This window comes from Lagenorhynchus albirostris, chromosome 3 (genome assembly GCF_949774975.1).
Source record: "Lagenorhynchus albirostris chromosome 3, mLagAlb1.1, whole genome shotgun sequence".
Taxonomy (NCBI): domain Eukaryota; kingdom Metazoa; phylum Chordata; class Mammalia; order Artiodactyla; family Delphinidae; genus Lagenorhynchus; species Lagenorhynchus albirostris.
The window spans coordinates 854,609-882,262 of NC_083097.1; the positions used below are offsets into that span (position 1 = coordinate 854,609).

The 27,654-nt window shown below is 64.2% G+C and overlaps 1 protein-coding gene across 1 annotated transcript; it reads right to left on the reverse strand.

Moving 5' to 3' along the window:
• Positions 1-1,898: 1,898 nt before the first annotated feature.
• TERT (telomerase reverse transcriptase) lies at positions 1,899-22,418 on the reverse strand. The gene is made up of 16 exons (XM_060146823.1): positions 22,200-22,418; positions 20,732-22,094; positions 16,670-16,865; positions 15,303-15,483; positions 14,263-14,442; positions 13,506-13,664; positions 10,764-10,859; positions 10,199-10,284; positions 9,307-9,420; positions 8,824-8,895; positions 6,953-7,141; positions 5,385-5,511; positions 4,730-4,791; positions 4,026-4,150; positions 3,093-3,230; positions 1,899-2,613 (listed from the first exon to the last, which is right to left on the reverse strand). The coding sequence occupies exons 1-16, from the start codon at positions 22,416-22,418 to the stop codon at positions 2,510-2,512; spliced, it is 3,411 nt and encodes a 1,136-aa protein (XP_060002806.1). The 3' UTR covers positions 1,899-2,509.
• Positions 22,419-27,654: the final 5,236 nt, after the last annotated feature.

Below are 27,654 nucleotides of genomic sequence, written 5' to 3' on the forward strand. Positions count from 1 at the left end.
CCCCCTGCATGGGGAAATCTCTGCTTTGGGCAGCAGGTCAGTCCTTCCCAGCAGGGGCACCGCCAGGCCGGCAGCAGGTGGGTGGGGTCAGTCCCGCACTGATTATTTATGATGCGCTTGTGGACTTGGGTCCATCATAAACGCTCGGTCACTCGGAAGCTGCAGCAGTGGCAGTGAACGGGCAACAGCCATAAACCCCGGCAGGCGGCCTGCACTCACGCTCAGCTGATCTGGGCTGCGTTAGCACCGAGCCCGTCCAAGGTACGCTTGACGGCACCTGCCACATCACGTGGACCCATCAGGGCCATCCTGGAAGGAAGCCTCGGGAACTGCTCAAGGTCATCAAAATGCCGCTTTCCAGCCTCCGTGTCATCCCCGGGCACAGGGCAGAGAGCCGGCCCCCAGGTCACCCCCTGAGCTGCCCCTCCTGCTGTGAGCCCCGCGGGGCTCTGAAGGGCGCAGCCTCAGTGCAGACAGAGCAGGGCAGGCCCGGGCGCTGGCTTCTCCAGGTGGAGGCGCCTCACGGGGACCTGAGGCCGGCTGGACGCGGAGGCGGGGACGCTGACGGGCTGCTGCGAGGGGGCCCGCTCTCACACAAGCCCCCCGGCACCTCAGATCCTCCTGGTGTCGGCTGAGCCGTGTCCCTGCAGCCTCGCCCTTACCCACCTCCTGAGCCCTGACCCTGACACTGGACCCAGCCAGCCTCTGTCAGCTCCACCCCGGGGGGGTCACGGCATGGAAGACAGCCCCCAGACCAGCCTCCAACTTCCCTGCCCCCCAGCAGCACCAATACCACCTGGAAATAATTTGATTCACATTCCCAGACCTGCTGGGCCGGAAACGTGTGTGTGTGTGTGGGTGGCATCTGTGTGGTCCACCCCCCAGGGGATCACGGAGGCAGCACCTGTGTGGTCTACCCCCCCCCCCAGGGGACCAGGGGTGGCATCTGTGTGGTTCAACCCCACACCAGGGAGCCCAGGTTGAAATCTGCCCCTTGCCTCCAAGCCCCTGGGCTCCCTGGACAAGCTCTCTGGGGCACTTGGCCATGGCCGGTCAGGGGCTGACCACCGTTCTCCCCGGGTCCTCCACACGGCCCCCCGAGGCACAACCCTTGACCTTGAGCAGAGCCCCATATGCCCCGGCAGTGCAGGGAGGCCCCCGTGCATAAGGAAGACTCCCGTAGAGGCCTTACCCTCGGGGACCCGAGCAGCTCCCCCCACTTCCGGAAGGCCCCGTTCCCAGGCCTATCGTGCTCTTCCCCAGGCGCTGTGCCCGAGTCCGGCTAAGCGGATGTGACAGCACGTGACCAAAGGAGCCCCACAGCGGTCAGCACGCAGGCCACCCAGATGACAGAGGGGGGCAGACGGGGTGGACAGCCAGGGACTGCCTGCCTTAGCACGCCCACCTGCCCAGGTCCAGCACGCGGCGACAGGCGAGGAGACAAGCACTCTGCGGGAGGGATGGCGCCAGACTGGGACCCCCGTGTGCACGGCCCTCGCTGCTCACTCCACAGAGCCCGCGGGAAGGAGGGGAATCCCACGGTCCACTGAGAAGGTAACGGGCAGAGGAGAAACATGCTCAGGAGGAATCCCGATGTCCTGGACCTCAGACCTTTCTTGCCCGTCCTCTCCCACGTGTCCACGGAGCTTGGCCAGAGCTGGCTGCAGCAGTGGCGGGTGCTGGGCCGGGCCCCATGGGAGCACCCTCTCTGAGCCACCCGCCCCTCCCTCCACATCCCCCGCACCAGGAAGCCCCCTCCAGGCCGAGAACCCACGTGGCTCTCGCACCCCAACAGGTGCACGTGTTTGTAATTACAGAACACAGACCTCACTAGTACGCGTTTTAATACAAACTCAGAGAACAGTCGTAAGCTGTGAAACCAATCAGCAAAGGCTCCTTTCACTGGGGTGACAGGGCGGGGGGGGAGGAGGTGGTGCAGGAGTGCAATCAGGACGACCTGGGCCGTGTGCTGAGAGGGGACCAGCGGGGAGGGCCCAGAGATGGGGGCGCGGGCGGGTGCAGAGCGTAAGGACAGGCGGGCTCGGAAGCAGGGGCGGGGCCGGGTGGAACCAGGCCTCAAACAGCTGACCGGGCCCTTGGCTTCTGGGGAAAGCGCCACGGGGCGTGAACCGCGGATGCAGCCGGCAGAGGCGCTGCTCCCGCGGTGGGTGTGAACGGCTGGGCTGGGCGTTGACTGCACAGGTCAGCAGGAAGGAGCCCATGCCCACCACTCAGCCCCACGTGCCGCCCCGTGCCCTCGCTCCAGACCGGGGCAGCCCCTGCAGCGAGGGGAAGGGGGTGACAAAGGGCCCCCCAGCCCCGTCCAGACGCCTGCCGCCCGATGACCGGCTCTCCCACCTGCCGCTTCCCGGCGGTCAGCGGCTGGAGAACGGACCCCGTCACGGGACGGCCACGGCGCGCGGGCCCTGCTTCCCTGAGGACTTGGGGGCTGCCCCCTCCCACCGGGCTCCGGAGCCCAGCCCAGCCCAGTCTGTGGGCAGGGCTGCCGTCAGTCCAAGATGGTCTTAAAGTCTGCGGTCAGGGCCGGGTCGGCTGCTGCCTCCAGGGCGGCCAGAGTGGCCCTCGGGAGCCGCCGGCACAGTCGGGCTCTGGCTACAAGGCAGCGACTGAAGTCAGGCCACCAAACCCCCACCTACGCCCCGGAGAAACCAGAGACCGCCCGTCCCCGGGGCCCGCAGGCACTTACGCTGCCAAGCACCCTGCGTGCAGGCGGGATTGGGGTGGGCACCTCAGGAGGGGGCAAGCACCCCTCCCCTGCCGGGGGCACGGGGACTGTCCGGCAGAGGCCCGAGGGGGATCTGGGTCGGGGGTGCGCGGAAGGACACGCAGGTGGGGGGCTGCAGGGGAGACGGAGGATGAGGACCCGGGGCGGGGTGGAGAGGTGGCGAGACCCGGGTGGTCATGCCAGGCCCCTGGACGAGGGAGGGGGCCTGTAACCCTCGGGGCACCCGCACCCTCACCTGGGGGCTCTGAGACCCGCCCACCTGCCCCTCAGACACGGAGGGGCCCCAGCACCGGAGGGCAGGGCCCGCACCTCACGAAGGGGCGCCTGGCACTCCACCCGCGCCTACCTGTCCGCAGCGCCCCCAGAAGACAGCTGTAGGTGACGCGGTGACGAGCTAGCTTGAGCAGAAAGGCGTGCAGGCAGAGCCACTGCGCGGCCTCGGAAGGAAACGGGCCGGAGGCGCCCTTGGCCCCCAGCGACATCCCTGGGGGGCACGAGGAGAGGCTGAGGCTCCGCTGGCCCCGCCGCAGCGTTCCTCCCGGGGGATACCAGGGGCCCCAGACGGTGCCCTCCTGCCGGGGTCCCTCCAGGCTGATGGCATGAGTGAGGTCTTGGGGGCGGCGGGGGGGGGGTGACTGGCCACTTCATTTCAGGGGCCACCCGACACGAGCACCAAGGAATTCTGAAAACTGAGACGTTTTCTTCAACTTCTCCAAGAAACCTCCACAAACAGACGTGACGAAGAGCCAAGTCTGTTACACCCAGGACCTCAGAGACACGCACGGCCTGAACCTCAGACAGATCGGGAACGCCCAGGACGAGGCCGGAGGTGCAGACACAGGGGCTGCAGTGGGAGCGTTCAGGTGGGGACGCCCCCCAGGAGGCCGGGCCAAGGAGCGGTGAACCCAAAGCGGGAGGGCGCGCGGCTGCCATGGGTGCCCCTCGCTGAGGTGGGCAGGGGTGGCCCAGGGCCTCCTGCGGACCCTGGCCTGGACTGACGCAAGCGCCCAGAGCCCCAGGGGAGGAGGGCCACCAGCTGGCCCCCAAGCACCACGTCACTCTCCAGTCACGTGGCAGAGGGCGGCGAGCTGCTAGCAGGTTAAAGGCGCCCCGACGCCCCATCTCCGCCGTGGCTGCTGGAGAGGCAGGTGCTGCAGTGGCCGTGGCACACGAGGGACCCGGGACGGGCACAGGACGGAGCGTGTGGGCGTGACCCCGATGCCCAGCGCCCCGGGCGACCCCTCGGCCCGCCAGCCATGCCCTGGTCGCCTGTGCACACCTGCGTTCCTGGCTCTCAGGAGGGCGTGGCAGTGGGACGAGGTGTCAGAGATGACCCGGAGGAAAAATGAGGGGTTCCTCCCGACTGGCTGATTAAACGGGAGCTGCAGCACACACGCGTGGAACCTGGGGATGTCAGCTCTGTCAGGGGCCAGCCTCCCCAGGCTGCCTGGAGACCACGGGCGCAAGCCTGGCTCTGGGTCCCCGAGGCCAGCCGGCGCGGTGAGTGAAGGACGGGGTCCGCCTCCCCAAGGTGGACAAGCAGCGGACTCCACGATCACCTGCCCGGCCCTGGTTCTTGGAGGGGGACCGCAGAGCCACCCGAGAGCAGGGAACGTTCCGGAAGAGGGGCTGGAATGATCGGGAGCCGCATCCCACCGTCCCTTCCGGGGGCGCCTGAGTGTTCGGGACCACACACGCCTCCTGTGCACTGACTGGCCCTCTGCTCGCCTACCCGCCCCTGCCCCGCGGCCACCCTCCTCCTGCCAGCCCCTCCCGCCGCGGGGACTCGGGCCGCCCCGGCCGCTCGGGCCTCCCAGCACCATCTGGTGCCCGGGAGCAGCGCCTCCAGAGCTGCTGAGGGCTCCGCGGAGAGGCGGTTCCGCCGCGGAGACGCACACGCTGCTTCCTCACGGACCCGGGGGCAGCGCGCTCCCCGGGGCGGGGCCGTCGCCTCCCTCGTGGAGCAGCCACCCGTGGACCCACCTGTAGGCCTGCAGCAGGAATATCTTGTAAACGTTTGTGAAAACTGTCTCAAGACTGTTCACCTGGAGTCATAAGAAAAAGCAATGTTGGCAATACCTCTGGTGTTCGAGTTTGTCTTTTGCTTTATTGCCCCATCAAACGAAACGAAAAAAAGGACCATCTCAGTAAGAATCCATCAGTCTCTCCCGTGAAACCCGCCAGGTCCTCACTGGGGCCCCTCAGCAGCTGCGGTGGAGTCAGGCCTGCGGGAAGGACAAGGGGGAGAGCCCAGCCTGGCTGGACGACGGCCTGGGCCCCGCGGCTCCAGCGCTGAGGCCACAGCGGTCCTGGGCCCTACGGCCTGTGAGGAGGGGCCCGGGCGAGGATGGCGGGGCAGCCACGCGGCAGGGTGAGGGCCGGGGGCCCTGGACACACACACGCACACTCACCCACACGCTACACACCTGCACATACTCGCAGGCACACTCGTTCACACACACGTGAACTTGAGTGCACGCGTATGTGATGCCTGATGCGCCCCACACACGTGCGCGCGCCCGCACACGGGAACAGACACACGTGCCCCCCCAGGATCTGCGAAGCGCGCGCAGACCTTCCGGTGACGTCAGCTGCCCTCCGCTCTGCAGCCCCAGCCGCCCACGGGCAACCCGCACACCTGCAGGTCCAGGAAGAGCCCTTGGCACTTCAGCCGCAAGACCGCCGAGAGTTTGCGACGCATGTTCCTCCCAGGCTTGAAGCCCTGGTTGAAGGTGAGGCTCGCTCTGATCGAGGTCCCGGCGTAACTGCGAGACAGCGTGCAGTTCGTGGAAACACGTGTGTCCACTTCACACTCTGACCGCCACACACGTCCAGCCCATCAGCTGCGCTGGGCCGGAATGGGCGCCTGTCCCCCAAACGGTCACAGCTTCACGGGGAGCCAGACAACCTGGTGGACAGTTCATGACTGACCGGTGTGGTCGGTGCCCGGACATGAGAGGGGGCGGCGGGAGCAGCAGACGGACGCGTGGAACCGCGCGTGGAAAGCGTCTGCGCTTGCGTCTTCCCGGGAGCACCCCAGAAAGAGGACCAAGTGCAGCCCTGAGGGCTCCAGCAGAACCGCGTTACCAGCGCAGGACGGGGCACGCCCATCCACCACCGTCTCGACTCCTGCGCTTTTTATTCATGAGAAAGCACAGGTTCCTGTGTCCACGTGCATCGCGAGTCTCTCTGCGCAAAGCCTGAGGTTGGGCTGCGTGCTCCCAGACTCAGTGTGGGCAGGTGGGGGGACGGGCTCTCAGGGGCCGAACTGCATCCCCCACACTCACAGGTTGAAGCCCCGACCCCCGCGACCGTCTGGGGATAAGGCCTTTAAGACGGTGATTAAGGCAAAATGGAATCATAAAGGTGGGGCCCTAATCCCATGGGACTGGTGCCCCAAGAGGAGACACTGAGGGGCTGAACACAGAGGGTGACCGTGTGAGGCCTTGGGGAGCAGATGCGTCCACACGCACTCACAGGAGACGCCCCAGCAGAAACCGGCCTGCGACACCTGGACCTCAGCTTCCAGCCTCCAGGACCGAGAGAACGGAAAGGTCCGTGGTGTTTTTTGCGGCAGCCTGAGCTGACCGAGGCAGGGACCCAAGACTCTGTGTACAGAGCAGGCCACACGCACGGCAGCCCTGCTCCCCGACGGGCCAGAGGTGACCACGAATCCTGGTGCCCAGTGAGACCACGGGGACCCTTGTCTGGCAGGTCCTGGAAGTTCTGGTTCAGATCCACACGCTTCCCGGCGGAACACGCTGTGCCCCCGAGTCTGCCACGCGATTTCCTTTTATCAAAAACGCCCAGAAGGTACTTCCCTGGTGGTCCAGTGGTAAAGAATCTGCCTTTCAACGCAGGGGACGCAGGTTCGATCCCTGGTTGGGGAACTAAGATCCCACATGTTGTGGGGCAACTAAGCCCGTGCGCCGCAACTACTGAGCTCGCGCGCCTCGATGAGAGAGCCCGCATGCCGCAAACTACAGAGCCCACGTGCCCTGGAGCCCGTACGCCACAACTAGAGAGAGAAAAACTCGCACACCACAACTAGAGAAGCGTGCACGCCGCAACGAAAGATCCCGCGTGCCGCAACCAAAAGCGCCCAGAAAACGGCTCCCCCAGAGTCCATCCCCTAGTGCCCGCCGCTGGCCTCTGACCCCCCTGCCACGTGGGGGGACGCACAGAGCTGCGCGGCCCAGCGCTCACCTGGAGTGGTCACAGCGCACCTCCAGGGTGCGGGTGTCCAGCAGTAAACCACACCAGGGGAACAGGCAGTGCGCCGGCAGCTGCAGGGGGGCCGCGCCGCCCAGGCCACCGTCCTCCACGGGGAAGTTCACCACCGTCTTCTGCAGGTTCGCCAGGCAGCCGTACTCGGGCACGCCGCGGACCAGGGCCCTGCAGCAGGGGGGCACGTCAGCCACCGGGCAGAGGGGACGCCACCCGCGGGTCTCGGAGGCACAGGTCAACGTCACCTAACAGCCCGGCGAGGTGGGCGGGGACTGGAGGGCTGGGACCATGAGCCCGCGAGGAAGGCCGGACACAGCCCTGCTCTGGCCTCCAGGCTTCTGGGCAAAGAAGTACCAACGATTAGAGGCCAGGGTGGACAGGCCAGCAAGGGCAGAGGCAGGCAGTGGGGAAGGGGAGCACGGAAGCCCCAAGAGCCAGTCCTGAAGGACGAGCGCACGCCGGGATGGCCCTCCAGGTAAGACAGGTGGGTGACTGAGCTGACGGGTCGGCTGGGACCCGGGAGACACGGGGCTCGGAGGGCAGGCACAGTCCAAGGGATGGGTCCTCTCTGTGACGGCCAGCCGATGTGTCTACCTGGCGAGGCTGCGGTCCCCAGGTGTGCACACTCGAGTCTGCGTTAAGACCAGGGGGTCTGTAGGTGGGGCTGACACCTGCAACCAGCCGGCTGCAAAGGAGGACACTTCCCAGAGCGGGGCGGGCTCACCCATCGGGGAAGGGCCCTGAGAGCCAAACGGGGGCGTCCTGGCTGCGGGGGTCGCCCACTGACTGCAGCCCCAGCACCTGCCCTTCCTGCCACCCGCCCCCGGGTTTAAAACCTGCCCAGCCAGCCCCACCATCACGCGAGCCAGCTCCTCTGCAGCAAGTCTCCTGGACGTGTGCCTGTCTGCTGCGCCCCCTGGTGGGACCCTACGGACACGCTCAGAGCTACCTCCCTGCCCAGCCCAACGACCACAGAGCAGCGCCGCTCCCAGAACTTCCCATGACAGAGGCGACGACCTCTGCGCTGTCCCTTCTGGTGGCCACTGGACACGTGTGGCCACTGAGCTCTCCAACTGTGGCCGGTGCCCATGCGGACCCGCGTGCAACACGGGTTTACATTTGCAGTGTCCTGTGCCGGGGCTGCCATAGGGAGCCCCAGAGCATCACAGCGGGCGGACCCTACAGGCTTCAAGCCTGGGGTACCCCGCAGGCAGACACGGGATCCGTGGTTGCTGTCTAGGTGGGTTTCTCCAAAGGCAGCCCAGCGACCAAAGTGTCAGGCTCGGGGACGGCTTGAGGGCTTGAACTTTCTCCTCCCTTGGAAAACCACACTTTGAAACAAGCCCCCAGACTCCCTGGACGGATGGGGCACTGTGGCCGCAGCCCGAAGGGTCCCAGGTGCCGGGTTTGCTTTGGGCACCAAACCCATGCGATCCCCACGCCTGGTAACCCCTCCTTCTTGACACGTCTGAATTGCCCGCTCTCGCAGACGCTCTCTGCGGGGAAGCCACAGGTGAGCCGTGCAGGCCTTCCCTCTTCCGTCCCCCGTGGTGCGCAGTGCACAGCCTCTGCTCCGTCCGCCACCAGTGCATCATGGGCGCAGAACCTCCAAGGAGCCTCTGCAGACCCAGCCCTGCTGCCTGAGCTCCTGCAGTGGCACCTGCGTCCTGACGGCCACGCCAGCGACAGGAGGAAGTGACGGCACTCTGGGCTCTCAGAGCCGCGGGACCACACCGCGTGACACTCCCCAGAGATGTGACGTGTGGGGAGCACGGACGTTCGCACACAGGTCCCACCGTCGTACGTGGGCCAAAACGCGCCTGCAGAGACACACGCGTGGGGGCCCTTACCTGAGGAAGGCTTTGGCTCGTGGGAGGTGAGGGGTGACCAGCAGGAAGTCGTCCACGAAGCGCAGGAGAACCCTGGACACGGATTGACCCCGAGATGAGGGGGACCCTGAACGCACTGCTTTACGCCCACAGGCAGCGTCCTCCCACAGGAGCCAACGCTGAAAATTTAATGTCTGTGTTCCCGTGGACACGGGTAAAGCGACCTTCTCCACAGAATCGAACCGAAGACTCTGGCTTCTGTGGGATTCGGCTCCAGCTACGGATGCCGAGCAGGGGCCCTGCAGCTGGGCCGGAAGCACACGAGCTTGGCGCGGGTCCGAAGCCCCGGCCACACAGAAGGCCACGTTTCCTCCCCACTTGAGGCCTGCTGACCACCTCCTGTGCGCCGTTATGAGAAGAAAGGGTGAGGCCCGGCCTACATCCAGGACCAAAAGTACGAACAGGCCCCCAGCAAGGCAACGCCCGCCCACAGAGGGTCCGTACCCGTCCCGCTGGATTCCGGGGAAGAGCTCGTTCTCCATGTCTCCGTAGCAGAAGCTGCAGAGCAGGGTGGACAGGATGGAGCCCTGGGGGACCCCCTGACACTGGACGTAGGACCTGGGGGGCAGGACGCGCTTAGAAGGTGGGCCAGCCACGGTGGGCCTCCTGCTTACGTCGTAAACACATGCACAGACGTGGAGCACAGACACACATGCACACGCGTGCCCACGCCGCACCCGCCTGGGGGGACATGAATCAAGATTTATCACGCTCCCCCGCGAGGCCCTGCCACGCCTCGGTCACACGTGGCACGACCCCTCTCCACGAAGGTCACAGCGGGTGGTGGTGCCCCTGGGGAGGAGCCAGGGGCCACAGGCGTGGCCTTTCCGGTGGAGAAAGTCCTCTTCCCACCCGGTACCATTTACACGCACGTGCAGACGTGTTCCCTTGGTCAAAATTCGCCCCGTTGTGCAGTTGACACGTGTGCCTCCCCAGGGTGTACGTGTTTTTTTATATTTTAACATGATTATCTTTCAGTAAGTGCTGTAATTACTGAGAATATAATAATAATGAAAATACACCCTTTAACTAGAAAGCTTCCTGAGCGTGGCCCACGGTTAACGACCTCCGAGAAGGCCCCGCGGTCCAGGCTGACCTCTAACGGCCGTGGCCGTGAGCCCGAACCCCCGGGGCCGCTGCTCTCCTCGGTCGCACACGGGGTCCCGCTCAGGCACTCGCCCAGGCCGGTTTGGCTCCGCACACATTAAAGAAGTTATCTGCCGGCTTCTGAACGCAAGGACTTCCCACAACCGTGGGAGCCTTGCTCTGTCACCCAGCCGCACGGCCGCAGTGCCTGTCCGCGGCCGGTAAGGGGGAGCCGCGGGTCCGGACTCACCTGCCCCCGATCCTGACCACGTGGTTGTGGACCAGGCGTAGGAAGAGCTTGAAGAGGCTGCCGCCGGCCTCGTTCAGGGAGCAGCTCTGCGAAGGCAGGCGGGCGTTCAGCAGCGTGGATGCCGCCCTGGGCCAGCCGGCGGGCCAGCCGGACGGCTCGCGGTGGGGGCCCCGGACCCAAAGGAAGGCGTCTGGTGTCTGGGAGCCTCACATCGTGGCAGGGTCGCTCCGAGACTATCGTGCACAAAGCACGGGGACCGCGAGGGCCGACCCGCTGCTGGCAAACCTGGCTTTGGGACACTCTGCTCACACGAGGCAACAGGTCGCTCGATGGGTAGCTCGAGGCGGGTGTACGGGGCAAGCCCTCTCTCGTCCTCCTAAGAGGGAGGAGGCTTGCCTTCGCGTGACCTCGAGGCCAAACTGCGAGCGAAGATGTACGGCAAATCTCAGAAGAGCCGCGGGCAGGCGGCAGAGGGTGCGTGAGGCCCAGAAGAGGGAAAATGTGGCCAAAGGTGGGTGCAAGTCTCTGCCAGCCACAGAGGGTGTGAGCAAGCGCCCGCACTGACCTGCTCGATGACCACGGCGTCCCTCAGTGAGCCCGCTGCCTGCAGGCGCTCCACGAACTGTCTCATGTAAGGCTGGAGGTCCGTGAAGGTGGACACCTGCTGGCCGGGAAGGCGGGGTGAGGCGAGCGGACGCCCCCCTCCCCAAGCCCCGATAGCAAGGGCACACTCAGAACGGGGAACAGAGCCTGGGAGGCCCCGCCCTGCAGCTTCTGTGGTGCCCCTGCCATGGCCGCTACGACCAGGGATGAGATGCAGAGCACGGCCACCTGGGGATGCTGGGGAGGCGGGATGCAGGCGGGCTGGGGTCTCAGTCCTCGGGGTGCATCCCACCTTCACCCCGACTTCTCCCCAAGGCCTGTATCCACCGTGGGAGGTGGAGCCCGAGCAGAAAGTGGGGGCTCTGAGGCTGAAGATGCTGGGGTTCAGAGCCACGAAGTAGCTGGGACTGAGGGGCAGTTCCCGGGGGAGGGGCTGCAGAGAAAACACCCTGAGCAGCAGGCGCCCCTGGAGCCATGCCGAGTGGGGCTGAGGGAGCCCAGCCCCTCCGAGGGGACCACACTGGGGAAGGGCCAAGTGAGGGAGACCAGGCACCACTGTCTAGAATGGACCCCCGCCGAACTAAGGTCACGGCTCCACCACTGCCAGGAAAACACCATCCACTCCGGAGAAAAGCTCGCAAAACCCTCATGTTAAAACCCCTATTTACAGAGTGTGGCACACCGGGAAAAAATTCCAGAAGCTATAGAATAGGCCTGTGTGACCAAAACCACCCACAAACCAGCAGAAACAGACACGACAGAAACCTGCCTGCAGGCGAGTTTCTGGCATTTTAAAATCACTCAAGATAACACTGCTAACAAAACAAAGATGGAGGATGTAACCAGAGCCCTGGAATCTGTGAGAAAATTCACATGGATTTCTAACACTGAAAAACAGGCTGGCTAAAATTAAGAATTTCATAAATGGGTTTAAAATCAGAGACAGAAAAGAGCAGGCGAGAGAACCAGAAGACAGGTCTATAAACGCGCAGATTCCAGCAGAGACGGAACACGTTAAAGCAGCAGCGCAGAAATTAACTCAGAACAGACCCTGGACTGAACGCCGGCTCTAGCGAGAAACATTCTAAAGGAACATCAGGGTCAGGCAGCCGGGCAGGCGCGCCGCTCGAGCACAACACGGCTTCAGCCCCACCCCGCGGATACGCTGGAGCCCGCAAAACAAAAGCGTCTGTCTGTGGAGACTCCACTTGCAAAGAAAAGGCGAGACAGGCCAAGAAGGCGCTTGGGAGCCCACAGCTGCCCAAGGACTTGTCCCCAGAGCGTGGGAAGGTCCTCTAAGATGGATGACCAAGGAGACAGCCTGGCAGCACCGGGGAGATGGGATGGGCACCCCATGAGAGGACACAACCACGTGGCCGGTACACAAGGTGCCCAGAACCGGATCTCCCCAGACCGAGTCCCACAGACAGGACCGCGCTGCGCCACCGGGCGACCAGGCTGCAAACTGCAGCCCTGGTCCCTCGGTACCGCCAATACCGCCGCCAGGGCCCCCTGCAGCGCCTGCAGCCGCGCTGGAACCTCTTGGGCAACATCTCCTAAAACTACACAAGCCTGGAATCCGCCCACGGCAACGAGGACTTTGTTTCCCAAACGGCACATCCTGGGGACGCTGGCAGCGGCCTCACTCACGTCCAAAGAGGAACCGGCAAACGCCCACCCAGCGGAAGGCGAAACCTCACCGCGCACGGTGACCGCGGACGGAATACGGAGACGCTGCTCTGGGAGGCTGGACCCCAGACGCGGCGGAAACCGGACAGGAGGGCAGAGTTTCCCTGATTTCCCATTACAGAGTTAGAGACAAGCGAGCACGTCGCCGTGCTCAGGGTAGGAGAGGTGCCCCGGGGGGCGGGAGGGAGTCCCGCGGGCGCTGCTGTTCTGGGCCGTGAAGCGGAGAAGACGTCATCCCTGTCCACAAACCCAAGATCCTGCGTCGCACACTCAGGACTCGCAAACCATGCTCACCAGCGCCTTGTGCTGGGGTCTTCACACGCGCCTTTTCCAAGAACTTCTGGGGGAATTCTGCCCACCCCCACGCCTCCAGTACACACGCTGTTTCAGCCGGGGTGGGGTGGGGAGGTGGTCCAAAAGCCTTCCCGACCAGCGCTAGGAAACCCCCCACCTGATGGCCTCGGGTTCAACCGAATGTCCTTGTCCCCTCCCAGCCCTGCCTGGGCCTGAGGCCCCAGGCGGCTGCGGCGAGGGGCTGCCCTTCCACCCTCGACCTACTGAGCCCACACGGGACAGCAGCGCGGCCCAGGAGTCCCGGGCGAGGCGCCCTGCGGCACCTCCCCGCCCATGGAGCACACGCGGCCCTGCCGCGTGGCCGCTGGGACATCACGGAAACACGCGTGGCTCTGCTGCCACCAGGGTCCCTCCTCTCTGCTCAGCCCGGTGTGTAGTCGGGGCCCTGCGGCTGTGAAGGGGCAGCGGGAGGACAGTAACCGACGGAAACACCAAGAGTGAAGATGACGACCGCGCGTGCGCATGCGCGGGGGTGGGGGTGGGGGGGAGGAGGGCCTGTCGCGCACGCCCACGCCCACCACCACGCCCCCCCCCCACCACCACCACGGCGCATGCCCCTCCCGCAGACCGCGCCTCCCGCAGACCACGCCCCCCACCACCCAACGCACGCCTCCTGCAGAGCGCGTTCCCCAGCACCGAACACACCCCAGGTGGGGCTTACGTGTCTCTTGAAGGACTTCCGCACGTGTCCGCGGGCAGTCCTCTGGACCACGGCATACTGGCGCACGCAGTACGAGTTCTCATGAGGCCGGATCACGTTGGCTATCACCTCCGCCAGCCTGTCCTGGGGGAGCGCGTCGTACGCCCCCGCCACGTCCACCTACATGGGAACCGAAGTGCCTGAGGACGCGCTCACCTGGGCCCCGAGTTCCCGGTCCTGCTGGTTCTGACCTGCGGTCAGCAAACCCTGGGGTGAATCGTACACCAGGGGACTGGGGACACCCTGGCCCCCCCTCACACTGTTCCGTCCCCGCCCCCCACGCCCGCCCCCCACGGGGCTCTCGCTGATACCCACTTCCCCCAGACTCTAAGCACCCTCGGGGCGGGTCTTCGCCCCTCTCTCTGAGCTGCAAGCTGATGACCAGGGTACCAGGGCACCCGGCGCTGGGGTGTGAGGTGTCTCCTTCCCTGAAGGAGCTCCCGTGGAGTTGGGGTGCAGTCACGGAGTCCACTCCACAGGGGAAGGCACAAAGCCTCGGCCCCGGGGAGCCAGACACCCCCAAATGGAGATGGGGTTCCCTGCCCTCCCGCGCACAGAAGAATCTGTGGGACGTGGACGCGGCTCCACCAAGGGGTGACTCGTTCTGGCAAACACGGGACTGCAAAAGGCTGGCCACTCCCCACACCGGCGGGGCCTGAGGCGAGGGGTCACCTGCAGGGCCGGTTCCCTTGGTGGGGGGCGGGCATCGGGCGCCCACCTTGACGAAGTAGAGCGGGGCCACCGGGCCCCGGGCCCGCAGGGGCAGCACGAAGGCCTGCCAGGCCCTGTAAATGTCGTCCATGCCCAGCACGGAGGCCCCCAGAAGGCCGGGGCGCCTCAGCCGCTCGTAGTTTAACACAGCGAACAGGGTCTTGACCTGGGAGGTGAGATGCTGGACCTGCAGGCCCAGCCCAGGACGACCAGTGTCACCAGAGGGGCCCCAGACCAAGGGGATGTGGGCTCAGACAGCCCCCGGGACGAGAGGCAGGCCCCCGCGCTGTGCCGCCGCCGCCGCCACCCCCGCCTACCCCGCCTCCCTCGGACCGCAGAAGGGCCAGATGGCTGCCCCCCCCAAGCCCACCCCAGACCCCAGGGTCTCCCCAGGGACCCGTCCTGGGGTCACGGACACCACGTGTGGAAAAATGCAAGTAGCTACACCCTTGGTCCCCTCTACTTACCTGGTCCCCCCCACCCAGCGAAGAGGGGTGCTGCCTCCTGGGGGGCCCCACCTCCTAGGGGACCCCAGCCCCACTGGGCGAGCACTTTGTCTTCGCTCATGGACCAAACCCCCATCAGCAGCGACAGCTTCTCTTTCTCACTAACGGTAGAATCACCCCTAAATCACCCCCAAATCCTACAGGGAGGCGCATGGAAGGGGTCAGAGCTGCTGGTGAGGCAGAGGTGCCGTGGCGGGGAGAGCAGTCACGGGGGCTCACCATGGGGGTGAGGTCCTACGGGGGTCCTCGGGACCCTGGCAGGCTGGTGACAGCTAGCGCATGGTCCCTCTGCCCCGGAGAGCACACCGTGCCCACCCCCGGAGGATTGCAGGGGCCAGGGGCACAGAGGGTTCCCAGAGCCCATCCAGCACCTCACAGGACTGGCCTTCCCGGGAGCTCCTCCTCTGGGCCCGGGAACCCCCATCCACGGCACCCCACCATTCCACGGCCTCACTGGGGCTGCCAGCCCCCCGAGACCCTGACTACAACCACCAGGCCTGGGGTTCGATGCACTTTGCCTAAAAGCGGCACAAGCGGCGACCTTCCTGTCTCTGTGCGACCTCCCGGCTCCCACGACGTCGCCCATGTTCACGATGGGCCGCAGCCCGCTGGGCTTGGGGACGAAGCGGAGCTTGGACGTCGGCAGAGCCGGCCTGTCCTCCTGGAGTCGCCTGACATCTGCCTCGGATAGCTCGCGGAGCTGCACGCGCTCTAAGTGTTGTCTGAAACAGAGGTGCCCGTGGGAAGCCGGGGCGCGCAAGCATGGCAGCCACCAGTGCCCGTGAAGTCGGCAGAACCCATGCCCAGCACCCCAGACTTGTGGCGTGGCTGGGCGTCAGCTGGAGGCCCCTCCTCGGCAGGGCCGGGACACCCAGTTCCCGGTGGACAGAGCCCCGGCTGGTGTAGGCCGGGACCCGTGGGCCAGAGAGCCCGCCCTCCTCTACACAGAACGGGCAGGGAGTGCTCGGCGTGGCCCCGAGGAACAGAAATGTCTCCCCATGGGCCTGCTAGCTCCTTGTTACCTGTGACCTTCAGCCTTTACCCCAAAACCACCCACTGGGAGGGCCTGGGTGGCCCCTGCCTCCTGGCCGCTGGGGTGAGGATGCTCCCTGGGCTGGTGGCCCCAGGGGTGAAGCGTGGTTCCAAGCACAGCCCATCATGGGATTCAAACACCCATCAGGCAGGGGTCGGGCCCCATGGGCCCCACAAGGACAGCCTAAATGGCCGCTTTAGGTCACATGGCGTGAAATACTTAAATGGGGCGCCTTCACTCAAGACCACGATCAAGACGTCCAGAGCCTCCCCCCACCAGACACAGGAGGACACGGGCCCCAGCACGTGCGCCCAGGGACCCCGGCCCGGCTCCCTCCACAGACGTCCTAACGCAGGGCACGGCTCTGGCGCAAATGCTGAGCGCTCTGACACTGGGAGCCTCGGCCAGGCCCAGCCCGTGTCTTTCGGGCTCTCACCCCATCCATCCTGGCTGGTCCCTATCCAGCTGACACCTGCCCAGTCTTTCCAAATGGACATGAGACAGTCAGTGAGCAGCTGAGACAAATCTCATGGCCGCCCTGCGGCCATCCAGCCCCCGGGAGGCCTGCTTCACGGCAGCACCTCTGCCCCAGACGCGCCCCACTGCACGGCGTCAAATAGGCGGGTCTGTCATCTGTGTCATCCTCCGTTCCGTGCGGATTAAACAGCACCGGGCCTATGTGCCGGGGGAAGTAAGCGGCCCGCCCGTACTGCTTCAGTCCAGACAGACTCCCAGACCCCACAGGCCATCCAGCCCGAGCCCCCGGCTTTCAGGTAGGAAGGGGCTTGCAGGAGTCCGTGACGGGGGCGGGGTCCCTGGAGGAGCTGGCCGAGGAGCCCTGGGCAGGGAGAGGCCGTGGTTCCCGATGGCCGTACCTGATGCCGACGCTCTGCAGCTGGCTCCAGACGCGCTTCCGGAAGAAGAAGAGCCGGTTCTTCTGGAACGTAGTCTCCGTGACATAGAAGAACGCCCTGAGCACCTCGACCACGTACGCACCCATCAGCCAGCACAGAAACCTGGCCAGGACGGCCTCGCGCAGACGGTGCTCGGCAGCCGGGACGCAGCGAGCCCCTGGGAGGAGAGAGGCCGGTGCTCACGCCGCGTGCTGCCTGAGCGGCCCCTCGGGCCTGGACGGCTGCACATGCGGCCCACGGGCCGTGACTCGGAGCTCGGGCAGAGGAGAACGCGGGTATCTCAGCAACGACGCTTCCCCCATTGCATGTTAAAGTGACGATGTTGGATCACCGGGCTTTGATAAAAAACGCCTCTAAGTTAGTTTCACCTTTCCTTTTTTCCTTTCTTATTGGGGCTACGGAAAATCTGAAATGTTGTATGTAGCTCGCGTTAGGTTTCTACTGGGCGGCGATGACGTGGAACCTCATCGTCTGTCCCCTTTACACACAGGCTGGAGGAAGCAGAGACTGCTCTCCACACGGGGGACGTGCAGTTGAGGCTGTGTGCATCGCCCCCGGGTGGCAAGAGCCAGAAACACCTGGGCTTTTCCAGGCTGAACACCGCGGGCAAACAGACACAGCCACACACCAGGGACGCCCGACGCCGCGGGGCTCCGGACCCAGCCGCGGGCCAAGGTGAGCACGCTCCCCTGCGGTCCTCTGCATTTTACTCTGTGCACTCGGAAACATCTCCAGCAGAGGTGCATCTCGAGAGCTGTCACCAGGCTGCCAGGGGGGCCTCACTGCGGACAGAGCCAGGGCTTTACCACCAGTAACTGGCATGCAAGAAACACAGAGGAGAAGAAAGGGGCCCCAGAGGCAGGTCTGGGGCAGGACAGTGAACAGTGAGCAAGGAGAAGAGAAGGAGGATGAAGCTACATAAACATCGACTGTAGAAACAGTACCAGCAGCATCTAACTTGGGACACAACTGGGTTAGTGGAGGGAACAGCTCAAGTGCGATCTGGTTCCAACACGCAAGGCCCTTACACGGTTCCCAAGGTAACCAACCACCCAGGGAGGGTAAGTGGAGAATACAGAGCTAACACTGGAAGCAAACCCAACGCACGCACACCCACGTGAGAAAATGCACGTCAGGAAACGAGGAATAACAACGCGGAAGAGGGGGCCAAAGTGCAAGGTGAAAACTGCATCCACACTCGCCTATCATCACAGGAAATGAAAAAAAATTACTCCCGGTAAGTGCTAAAGACTGTCAGAATGGATTGAAAATAAACGGAAAACGTCAGCTCAGGGCTTCCCTGGTGGCGCAGCGGTTGAGAGTCCGCCTGCCGATGCGGGGGATGCGGGTTCGTGCCCCGGTCCGGGAATATCCCACATGCCGCGGAGCGGCTGCACCCGTGAGCCATGGCCGCTGAGCCTGCGCGTCCGGAGCCTGTGCTCCGCGATGGGAGAGGCCACAGCAGTGGGAGGCCCGCGTACCGAAAAAAAAAAAGAAAAAAGAAAAAAGTCAGCTCAGTGCTGTTGTTAAGACACTTAAACCACATATCCTCATAGGATTCGAACAGGTTGAAGATAAAAACTAAATAATGAAAAACGACACAAGCAGGAAATACTAACCAACGGGAAGGCGGGTAAACACACTTTATGGTAAAAAGAGCCACTAAACATTCATGGGGAAGATTAAGTCTAAAATGTGCCGGCAGCTAACAACCCGTGGTGCAGACCGTCGGGCAAGCAGGAAAGGACACGCCCACCCCCTGGGGCCGTGTACCCGCAGCGTCGCGGCATCTGGAAGGACACACGTTTTGCACGGCACCCGACGTGGTGACCACAGCACCAACCCCGGCCTGCAAACACACGGGAACCATTAGTGCTAACGCCACACACGAGACCAAGCCAGTCTCCACGGGCTCCCGGCCACTGCGGTCCTACGTACCCGCACGTGGCTGTGTCAGAAATCAACAGTAAAAGGCAATTTAAAACTGCCACACGTCCGGAAAATAAAACATAATCGTCCAAATAACTCCAAGATCAATGGAGCAATCACAGTAGAAACAGAAAACACCGAAAAGCGGCCGATCGAAACACGGGGCAGCTACTGCGGGGCTGGGGAAATGCACAGCCGGGGAGGGAGTCGGAGGGGCGGCAGGTGACTGAGGAGGAGAGAGGTGGGGAAATTAGGAGAGGCCGACACCCCGCTGAGACGTCAGAGCCACGCCTCAGGTCCATGGCGCTCAGGGGCGGGAGGGGGGAACGCTCCCACCCGCAGCTCAGGAAAAGCAACCGTGGTCGGATGTAGGCGGACAGGATGGGCCAACCAGAAGCTAAGGCAGCGAGCAGGAATCCTGGTGATGTCTCTAGTGACACGTGGCCCCAGATGTGGACAGCCCGGTTGTCTGGCCTCCGGGGCTGGGGATCAGGGAGCTGCCAGGTATCAGTGGGCAGCATGGCAGGCACGACAATGGCCTCAACAGAGGCAGAGGAGGCTGGCGCTGTGGACGGAGTGCCTGGCCGGCACGGAGGAAGGGCAGCATTCCGGCAGGAGAGGGTGGAAGAGGCGACCTCGGGGAGCCGCAGCTCAGAGCAGCATTTATTCAGCCAGCGGGCAGAAGGCGTGGCCGAGGCCATGGAAAGGAGCAAATGACCAGGGGCATAGCTCAGGCGAGCAAGGGCCCAGTCGCCTGGGAAAACACCACCTCCTCAGTGCCTGCAGCTCGAGGGGCACGGGGACCCCATCTGAAATCGGGGCCAGAGCACAGAACTCAGAGCCTCCTTCCACAGAGCAGGCTGGGGCCCCACGAGCACAGAGGCGTCAGGTGAGGGCCTGGTCTCCCGGGCCCGCCTCCTGGAGACTCATCCACAGCGTCCCACGTGCAGGGAGCTGCTGGTCAGGGGGCGTAAAAGTCACGCAAGATGCAAGGTTTCTGGAGATCCGCCGTAGGACACCGAGCGTACAGTGCGCGGTACCGTGCTGTCCACTTCAACGTTGTTTAAGAGGGCAGGTCTCATGTTACGTTCCCACAATTAAAAAAACATTTTTTTAAACCAAGTTGCTGAAGGTCACCCTGACTGTCCACGTCACCTGCCCCGGGGTCTCTTGGGGAGCCAGAAAGGGTGTGCCCCGGCTGCACCTGAGGCTACCACAGCCGCGATCTTTGGGGCCCCCACCCCGGGGACTGTCACACGCATGGGGGAGGCGGGGGGCAAACCTGGCTCTCACAGACGACTTCCTTCTAGAAGTCATGATCATCTCAGGAGCGTGGGGAGAGCAGGGAGGGTGCTGGGCCTTTCACTCCTGGCTCCGCCCTGCCAAGGAGGGTGCTGACCCAGGCGGGGCCGACAGTGGCTGGGCCGGAGGAAGCCCAACGTCAAACCCAGAACACCACAGTGGGAGGGACACGGCCGGCTCAGCTCCACAGAAAAAATCCTGCCGGCGCCCACAGTGGCTGCCCACTGCCCTGAGACAGCGGTCGGCGTCCTGATGCTCCCCTTTGACTCCTGGTGACGCTGGGGCCTTGTTCAAGGACACGGTCTTTTCACTCCTCCCACCTGCCTGGCCCCGACCTAGCGGAGGCACAATTAGAACTCACATCCGGATCCGCGTGGGGGCTGACCAGATCCAGCGGGAACCGAGGAGCCGCACCTCCCAACCCCATAAACGGGGTTCTGGGTCCAGCCCCCGTTTCTATCAGAGGGGCCACGCCAAGGCGATAAACCTTGACGTCAAAAAGGGTTATGGATGACCCGCAGACACGCCCACAAGACCTCCTGTTGACCTCCGTCTGTTGGCGCAGCCCTAGACCACGTGTCCCCGCCTGCTCTGCTCACTGCCCCTCCCCATCGCCCAGAACCCGCCTGAGCCCATGAACGTCCGGAGATTTATGCAAACTGGATGGGAGAGGGGGACAGAGGCAGAGAACTCAGAGGGAGCAACCCGACAGCCACCAAGAAGCCCCTGCCCCCCGAGCGAGGTACGGAGGAGGCCCTGCCGCACTCGAGGTCCCGAGGGCGGGGTCCTCACCTGGGCTCCCGCGCAGCCAGGCGCAGTCCTGCACCTTCATCTTCCAGGTCAGCTCCTGCGGTGAGAGCTTGCCGTGCTTCCCCAGAGACAGGAGCTTCTTCACATTCCTCAAGAAGCGGCGCTCGTTGTGCCGGGAGCCCCAGAGGCCTGCGGGCACCAGCCGGCGAAGGCAGGCCCGCAGGAGGCCGTACACCTGCCAGGGGCTGCTGTGCTGACGCAGCAGCTGGACCAGGCGGCGCGAGCCCGCGTCCCCCTCGGGGGTAGCGGCCGGCCTCTCCCCGGAGCGGGCGCCCACTCCAGGGCTCTCCTGATCGCCTGGCCCCGCCGGGGTGGTGGAGGCCGGCAGTGGGCAGTGCGCCCTGAGAAGTGCGCCGTAGGGGCACCGCACGTGGTTCTCAAGCAGCTCCCGAAACAGGGGCCTCATCCGCCAGTAGCGCGCGGGCAAGCGGCGCATCCTGCGCGGAACCCCTGGTGGCCGGGGCTTAGAGCCCAGAAAGATGGTCTCCACGAGTCTCTGGGCCCCCGCCAGGCTGGGAGGCAGGGAGCAGAGCAGGAAGGAGCGGCGCAGCCGTTCTTTGCTACCCGAGCAGTAGAGAAACTGCTTGGTCTCAGCCCACGCTCGGGGACCGGGCACGCCCTGGGGATGTGACGGCCGCCAGGATGGGGAGCGAACACCCCCCTCGCCGCCCACCAGCGGGAAGGGGCGACGGGTCCTGGGCACGTTGCCCTCCTGAGACTTGGCTTCCGCGGCGGCTCTGGTAGGTGTCATCACGCGGGGGTCGCTGTCGCTCCGCCCAGGCGCCCTGCCCAGGTGGGCCCTGGGCGCCTGCCCTTCGGTACCACGCTCGGGCTCCAGGCCACGCCTGGGCTTCTTGGCTGGAGGCGGACGGCCCCCCGCGCCGCCCCGACGCCGCCTCGTGCCCTTGGCCGGCAGCTCCCGGGGTCCCCCCGCCTCCCCGTCGCCGCCATTCCCGGCCTGGCGCGTGAATCCGAGGCCAGTCCGGGTTCCGCCCGCGCGTCGCGTGGGCCGCGCCGCGGCGGCGGTGCAGAGGTCATAGAGCGGCGGCCCGCACACCTGGTAGGCGCAGCTGGGGGGCACCAGCAGGTAGAGTGCGCAGCGCGCCAGCAGGTGGGTGAGCACGTCATCGCCCACGCGGCGCAGCAGCAGCCCCCACGCGCCGCTGCCGCGCAGCGTGTCCGTCACCGTATTGGGCAGGTAGCTGCGCACGCTGGTCGTGAAGGCCACGGGCGGCCCGCCGCGGGCCCCGTCCAGCAGCGCGAAGCCGAAGGCCAGCACGTTCCTCGCGCCGCGCTCGCAGAGCCTCTGCACGACCCTGGCCACCAGCTCCTTCAGGCAGGACACCTGCGGGGCAGGGCTCCTGAGTCGCTGGGGACGCAGGTACGTCCTTCCCCACCCCCTCCACCACCACCGCGGCGGGCCCGACCGGAGTCCCCGGAGGCAGCCCACCTGGCGGAAGGACGGGGCGGCAGGAGGCGGCTGCGCATCCCAGGGCACGCACACCAGGCACTGGGCCACGAGCGCGCGAAAGGCCACCGGGTCCCCGCGCCGCACGAGCCGCCGGTCCTCGGGCCCCAGGCGCCGCACGAAGGTGGCCAGCGGCAGAACCTGCCGGTAGCGGTCCCGCAGCAGGGCGCGCACCGCCCGGCACCTGGGCGCGCGCGGCATCTTCGGAGCAAGGGGGGTCCGCGCGGAGGAAGGGGCGGGGTCGGGAGGAGGAAGGGGCGGGGTCGCGGGAGCCCCGCAGCCCCGCCCTTAGTTCACCCTGCGGGCCGCGGGTGTGGCCCCAGAGGTGTTTGCGCCCAGGTGCCTCGAGAACCTGCTCCGACCGCGCAGCTGCTCCGCGCAGTGTCCCCACCCACACGCCGTGACCCCTCCCAGGGCGCAGGGGTCTTGCGAGGGTCGCAGAGAGGAGAGGCTCTATGGTACCGACGGGGGGGACCATAACGTGGGGTCCCTGGGGGACCTGGTGCATTCTGCGCCCCCGCGGAGCGGGTCCTTCTGGTGTGTTACTTTCTCACGTGGGCCGTGACCGGACAGTGAGGGATGCTTTGGGGTCCAGCAGGGGCTCATGGCAGCGAATTTGTAATGATGTGCAAAGAAGAGAATGGACCACCGCCCCTGCCCCGCAGGCCTGGGGAAGCCAAGGCAGCAGGCGCACCCTGGACCTGGACCGGCACGCGGTGGGGCTCCTGGAGCTCTTTCCCGGCTCCGGCGGCTGGCAGTGGTCAGCAGGCAGCGGTCGGCGGGCAGTGGTCAGCAGGCAACAGCGGCACTTCCCCCACTGGCTTGGTCTCCCTGACCCCAGGCTGTAGTTTCTCTTTTTGAGTTCTTCTGTGATCCCCACCAAAACCAAAAATCCCCAAATCCATTCCCTATGAATCACCCACCTGATGGGTTGGGCAAACGAAGGGGAGAAGTGGAGCCGCAGGCTCCCTGGGGCACCACCTGCAGGCTCCTGGCACCTGCCCATGGCCTCCCTCCATACCCAGAGCTGCCATTCCCTCCGCAAGCACCAGGAGGAAGGTGAGGCTGGACAGGTCAAGGGCCTGACCCCAGGCTCGCAGCCCCAGGGAGAGGAGGAGCCCCCGCCTTGCAGCCCAGCCGCAGACCCTCCCCAGGCCTGGGGCACCGTTCTGACAACGGCTGGTCATGTGAGCCAGACAGTTCAGAGCAGTCGCCCTAATGACATTCCACCCAAAGCCAGACGCTGCAGTTCTTCAAGGTTGAGTCGTAAGAAATGGGAAGCTTCTGGGTCTTGGGAGGCTTGCGGGGACGAGGCACCTGAATTTGGCAAACACTGGGCGGCTGAACAAATGTTAACCTTTCACAACGTTAAGAAGCGTGGTCAGAAATTGCTCGTCTTCATGGCGTAAACAGGCCTCCGCTACCCCTCCGTCGACGACATCGCCTCACATTCATCCTGCTTGCTCTGGTCTGCCCGGCTCATAACCCTCAGGACTAAGGGTGGCTCTCCTGGAAGTCCACTGCGTGAGCGCCGCAAGCTCTCTGAGACTTGCTTGTTTCTGCCAGTAGAGGATTTGGGGCGGCTTTGGGGAATTTGTTCTTTTCCAACAGCTAGAAACTGGAGAAACCAGCATGGAAAACAATTTTTTTTTGAAGAAGAAACAGAAGCAGTGTGAATAATACCATGTTGAAGTGAGGAAACTTTTCCTAGAGAGAATGGAAATCGTTCATCTCCTGAATACTCTGTGCACTATTACACGTGCGGTTAATCCGTCTCTGGAAAGCTAGGGGTGGTCTCAAGTCACTGCGCCATAAAACATGAAGATGTTCCCAGAAAAAATTTCATATTGTTGGCTTATGACAAAATACAGCAAAATCCGATTCTAGAACTTCTGGAAGGCAGTGGATGGGTTTCACACTTCATACCTGGAAATTTCTAAACAGTGGATTCTGTGCCAGGAGCCTGAAGGGGCAAACAGAGCCCCCGCCCCCCAATTACACAGTAGCCCGACTGAGGTTTCCTGCTGCGTGTGCAGTGATTGGACACCGGGGCTGCTCTTGGGGAGCTGGTGGGGGGCCTGCAGGGCTGGCAGTGGACAACCGCCCCCCGTCTGCGAGGAGTCACCGCAAGGCGTGAAGAGGGAGAAGCCCAGCAAAGGGAGGAAAGAGGGTCCCAGAGACTCCAACCAGTGGGCATGACCGGAGCCCTGGCCAGTGCTTAAATAAACGGTTACGCCATTGGTTCCCGAGCAGGGCTGCCCCAGGGCAGCGGCTGCTTCCTGCTTCGCTGCCCCTTGGCCTCGGGACACCGCAGCCCCGCGGGCGCAGGAGGGCCGGCTCTGGAGGGCGGCCCAGGGAGGGGGACAGACCACAGTCACGTGTCCGGCACCACCCTGTGCCCACGGGCTGCCACACCTGATGCCCGCCCCCCGACCCAGGCACCCTCGGGTCTGCAGTCAAGACGAGGGACAGCACCACCAGGACCCAAAAGGGTCTCAGCTGAGGAGGTTGGCGGCTGAAACAGAAGCAGTGCAATGTAGGGACACATGCAGACGGCTGAACACAGTGGGGTAAAAACAAAGCGGCCAGCAGCGCAGCCCCCAGCCCCGTGCTGGGGACTGAGGACCAGATGCTGGGAGGGGAGAGAGAGACAGGGAGGGGGAGGGGGAGGGGGAGGGGGAGGGGAGGGAGGGGGAGAGGGAGGAGAGGAAGGGGAGGGGGAGGGGAGGGGAGGGAGAGGGAGGGGGAGGGGAGGGAGAGAGAGAGGGAGGGGGAGAGGGAGAGGGAGAGGGAGGGGAGGGAGAGGGAGAGGGAGGGGAGGGAGAGGAAGAGGGAGAGGGAGAGGGAGGGGAGGGGAGGGGGAGAGGGAGAGGGGGGAGGGGGAGGGGAGGGAGAGAGAGAAGAACAGGGGGAGAGGAAGAGAGGGAGAGAGAGAGGGAGAGAGGGAGAGAGAGAAGAACAGGGGGAGAGGAAGAGAGGGAGAGAGAGGGAGAGAGAGAAGAACAGGGGGAGAGGAAGAGAGGGAGAGAGAGGGAGAGAGGGAGAGAGAGAAGAACAGGGGGAGAGGAAGAGAGGGAGAGAGAGGGAGAGAGGGAGAGAGAGAAGAGGGATGGCCTGCGGACCCACCAAGCTCTCTGACCCCAACCTCTGCCTCTGTGGCTGCGTCCCCCTCCCTAACCCTGACAAGGAGCCTGCAATTGACTCAGGGTCCAGCTAGTCCAGGGCCGTGTCCCGGCCTCAAAGCCCCTAGGAAGGGGCATCCTTGAGCCATCCTTCTGCCTGCGACACTCAATGCAGCAGAGCGTGCAGCTGGTTGAGGGCAGCGGCTCTGCCTCTGGGATCCTCTCCCAGCGCCCCTGGTGGCTAATCCCCTGTGACACGGTGGACACCAAGCCAGGACCGGGACACTGACCCTGTTGCAGCGTGTGAGTGGGGCGGTGTCATTTTGTCACCTGTGTAGGCTCGCGTGCCCAGCACTGCCATCAGGACACAGAACTGGCCGCCACCTCCGGCTGGGCCCCCAGTTTCCCCTACACGCACACACATACTCCGCCTACTCTGTGCTGAACCGTGTCCCTTCAAGACACTTACATAAATGGGACCATATTACACGTCACCTCAAGGTGACTTTTCCACTCAGCATAATTCCTGTGTGTGTCAGTCGTCAGCCCCTTTGACCCCGGAACAGCATTCCAGGCCTGGATGGACAGCTAATGTAACCACGCGGCCTGTTGAGGGGCGTTTGCGTTTTTCCCACTTTGGAACCATTACAAATACAGCTGCCATGAATGACTGCAGACAGGGTGTTTGTTGTACGTAACGTACACAATTACATGGCTTTTCATCGCTCGAGGACAAGCGCCCAGGGGTCCGGTCGCTGGGTCACGTCCTACGTATGTGTCTAGTTTTCCATTTTGCATCCCAACCAGTGCCACATGAGAGGTCCCTCGCCTGCACTTGGCGGTGTCGCTGATTTTTCCTGCAGGGACAGACGGGTCCTGAGAGGCCTGGACTCCAGCAGCGCTAGAGACACCCGGGAGGGGGCGCTGATGCGACAGCAGGTCTGCACGTGGGCCGAGGTGGGTCTGGCTCAGGGAACAGAGAAGGCAGATGATGGGCAGAGCACTGCCCTTCGTGCTGGACACCAAGGGGTCGGGGGGCGGGGGGGAACATCGCCGAGGCAGCCTTAGGGACCAGCATTTAGGAAGTGTTCTCTGGAGAAGCAGAGGGGCAGAGGGGCCAGACCTCCTCTCGGCACCAGAGGGAGAGCCAAGGGGCCCGCTGGGGAGGGGATGGAGCAGGGGACAAGGAGGACGGTCCTGGCGGCAGGGACCACGCAGGCAGGAGGCGGCAGCCGCCCTGGGTGGAGGGCTGCCCTCCAGGACCTCGGCCCCCGTCCCGTCTCCCAGGTTCTCTGAGTCCAAGGATCCCGTCGCTCCAACGTGCGGGCTCAGAGCAACCGTTTTATTATCTCATGGAGTTCATGGGTCAGGCGCCTGGGTGGGTCTCCGGGAGCGGACTCATGCAGTGGGTGTTTTATGCCCCTATTTTGTGGAGGTTTGTCCTGCCTCAAGTTTACTGGAACGGTTGTTTAATTCTTAGAGGTAAAGGTAAATAACATGAAGAACGGTCTTTGTTTTCGTGGAACGTTACGATTCACACAGCGACTTCCCACACAGCAGCTCCTATAGCGGCCCCGGAGGAGGTGGGTGGGTGTCATCGTCCCACCCTGCAGGTCCGCATGGCGGCTTCCTGAGAGCCCCCAAGAACTGGGGCAGAGCCAGGACGGTGTCCCGCTGCACACCCAGCTGGCGCTGGGGCGACGCAGCGTAGCCAGGAGAAAAGGCAGCAAGTTGGGTGGGGGACCCAGGCACACAGCCCACAGGCTCACTGCCTGCCCGGACGGCGACTCTGGGGAATACAGTCATCTTTCCCCAGTTTCTCAGTGCACGAGGCCTTTGATCTCCCGCGGCAGCTTGGCCTCAGATCCGTCTGACCCGCTTCCACGCCTTTGTGTACTTTCTCTCACACCTTAAACCGCCTTATGAAAACCAATAAAAAGTGCTTAGGACTAAAAATCCCTCCAAATGGGGCATTTAGTCCTCGCACTTTGGCAAACACAGTTCAGCTTCTGTTATACACACACCTTTGGCTTTCTGCACACTTGAAAGTTATTTGATGAAATTTAAGGAAGCGGTAAGATAAAATTATCCACTTGGATGCCGAATGGTGGAATTTACTTACAGAATTAAGCCCTTTAATCGCTCCCGGCCCAGCCGTGTCCCAGTTCCCCAGTGGGCACGGCCCAGGGCCGGGGTGGGGGGCATCTACAAAGCCCTTCAGCGGAGGGGGTCCTCGCCAGGGTCACTGAGAAGCAGTGAGCCATGGGGCCACTCTGCCCCGCCCCGTCACAAGAGCGAGGGGGGAGGGGGAGAAA

What these genes read in the sequence shown, in the direction of transcription:
- TERT (XM_060146823.1), bottom strand. Translation starts at nt 22,418, where the DNA reads ATGCCGCGCGCGCCCAGGTGCCGGGCGGTGCGCGCCCTGCTGCGGGAC. An exon ending in CCTGAGAGCCAGGAACGCAG is followed by an intron (nt 3,231 to 4,025) that starts GTGTGCACAGGC and finishes CGTGCCCCCCAG; the next exon opens with GGATGTCGCTGGGGGCCAAG. An exon ending in TCTGGGGGCGCTGCGGACAG is followed by an intron (nt 2,614 to 3,092) that starts GTAGGCGCGGGT and finishes GCTGCCTTGTAG; the next exon opens with CCAGAGCCCGACTGTGCCGG.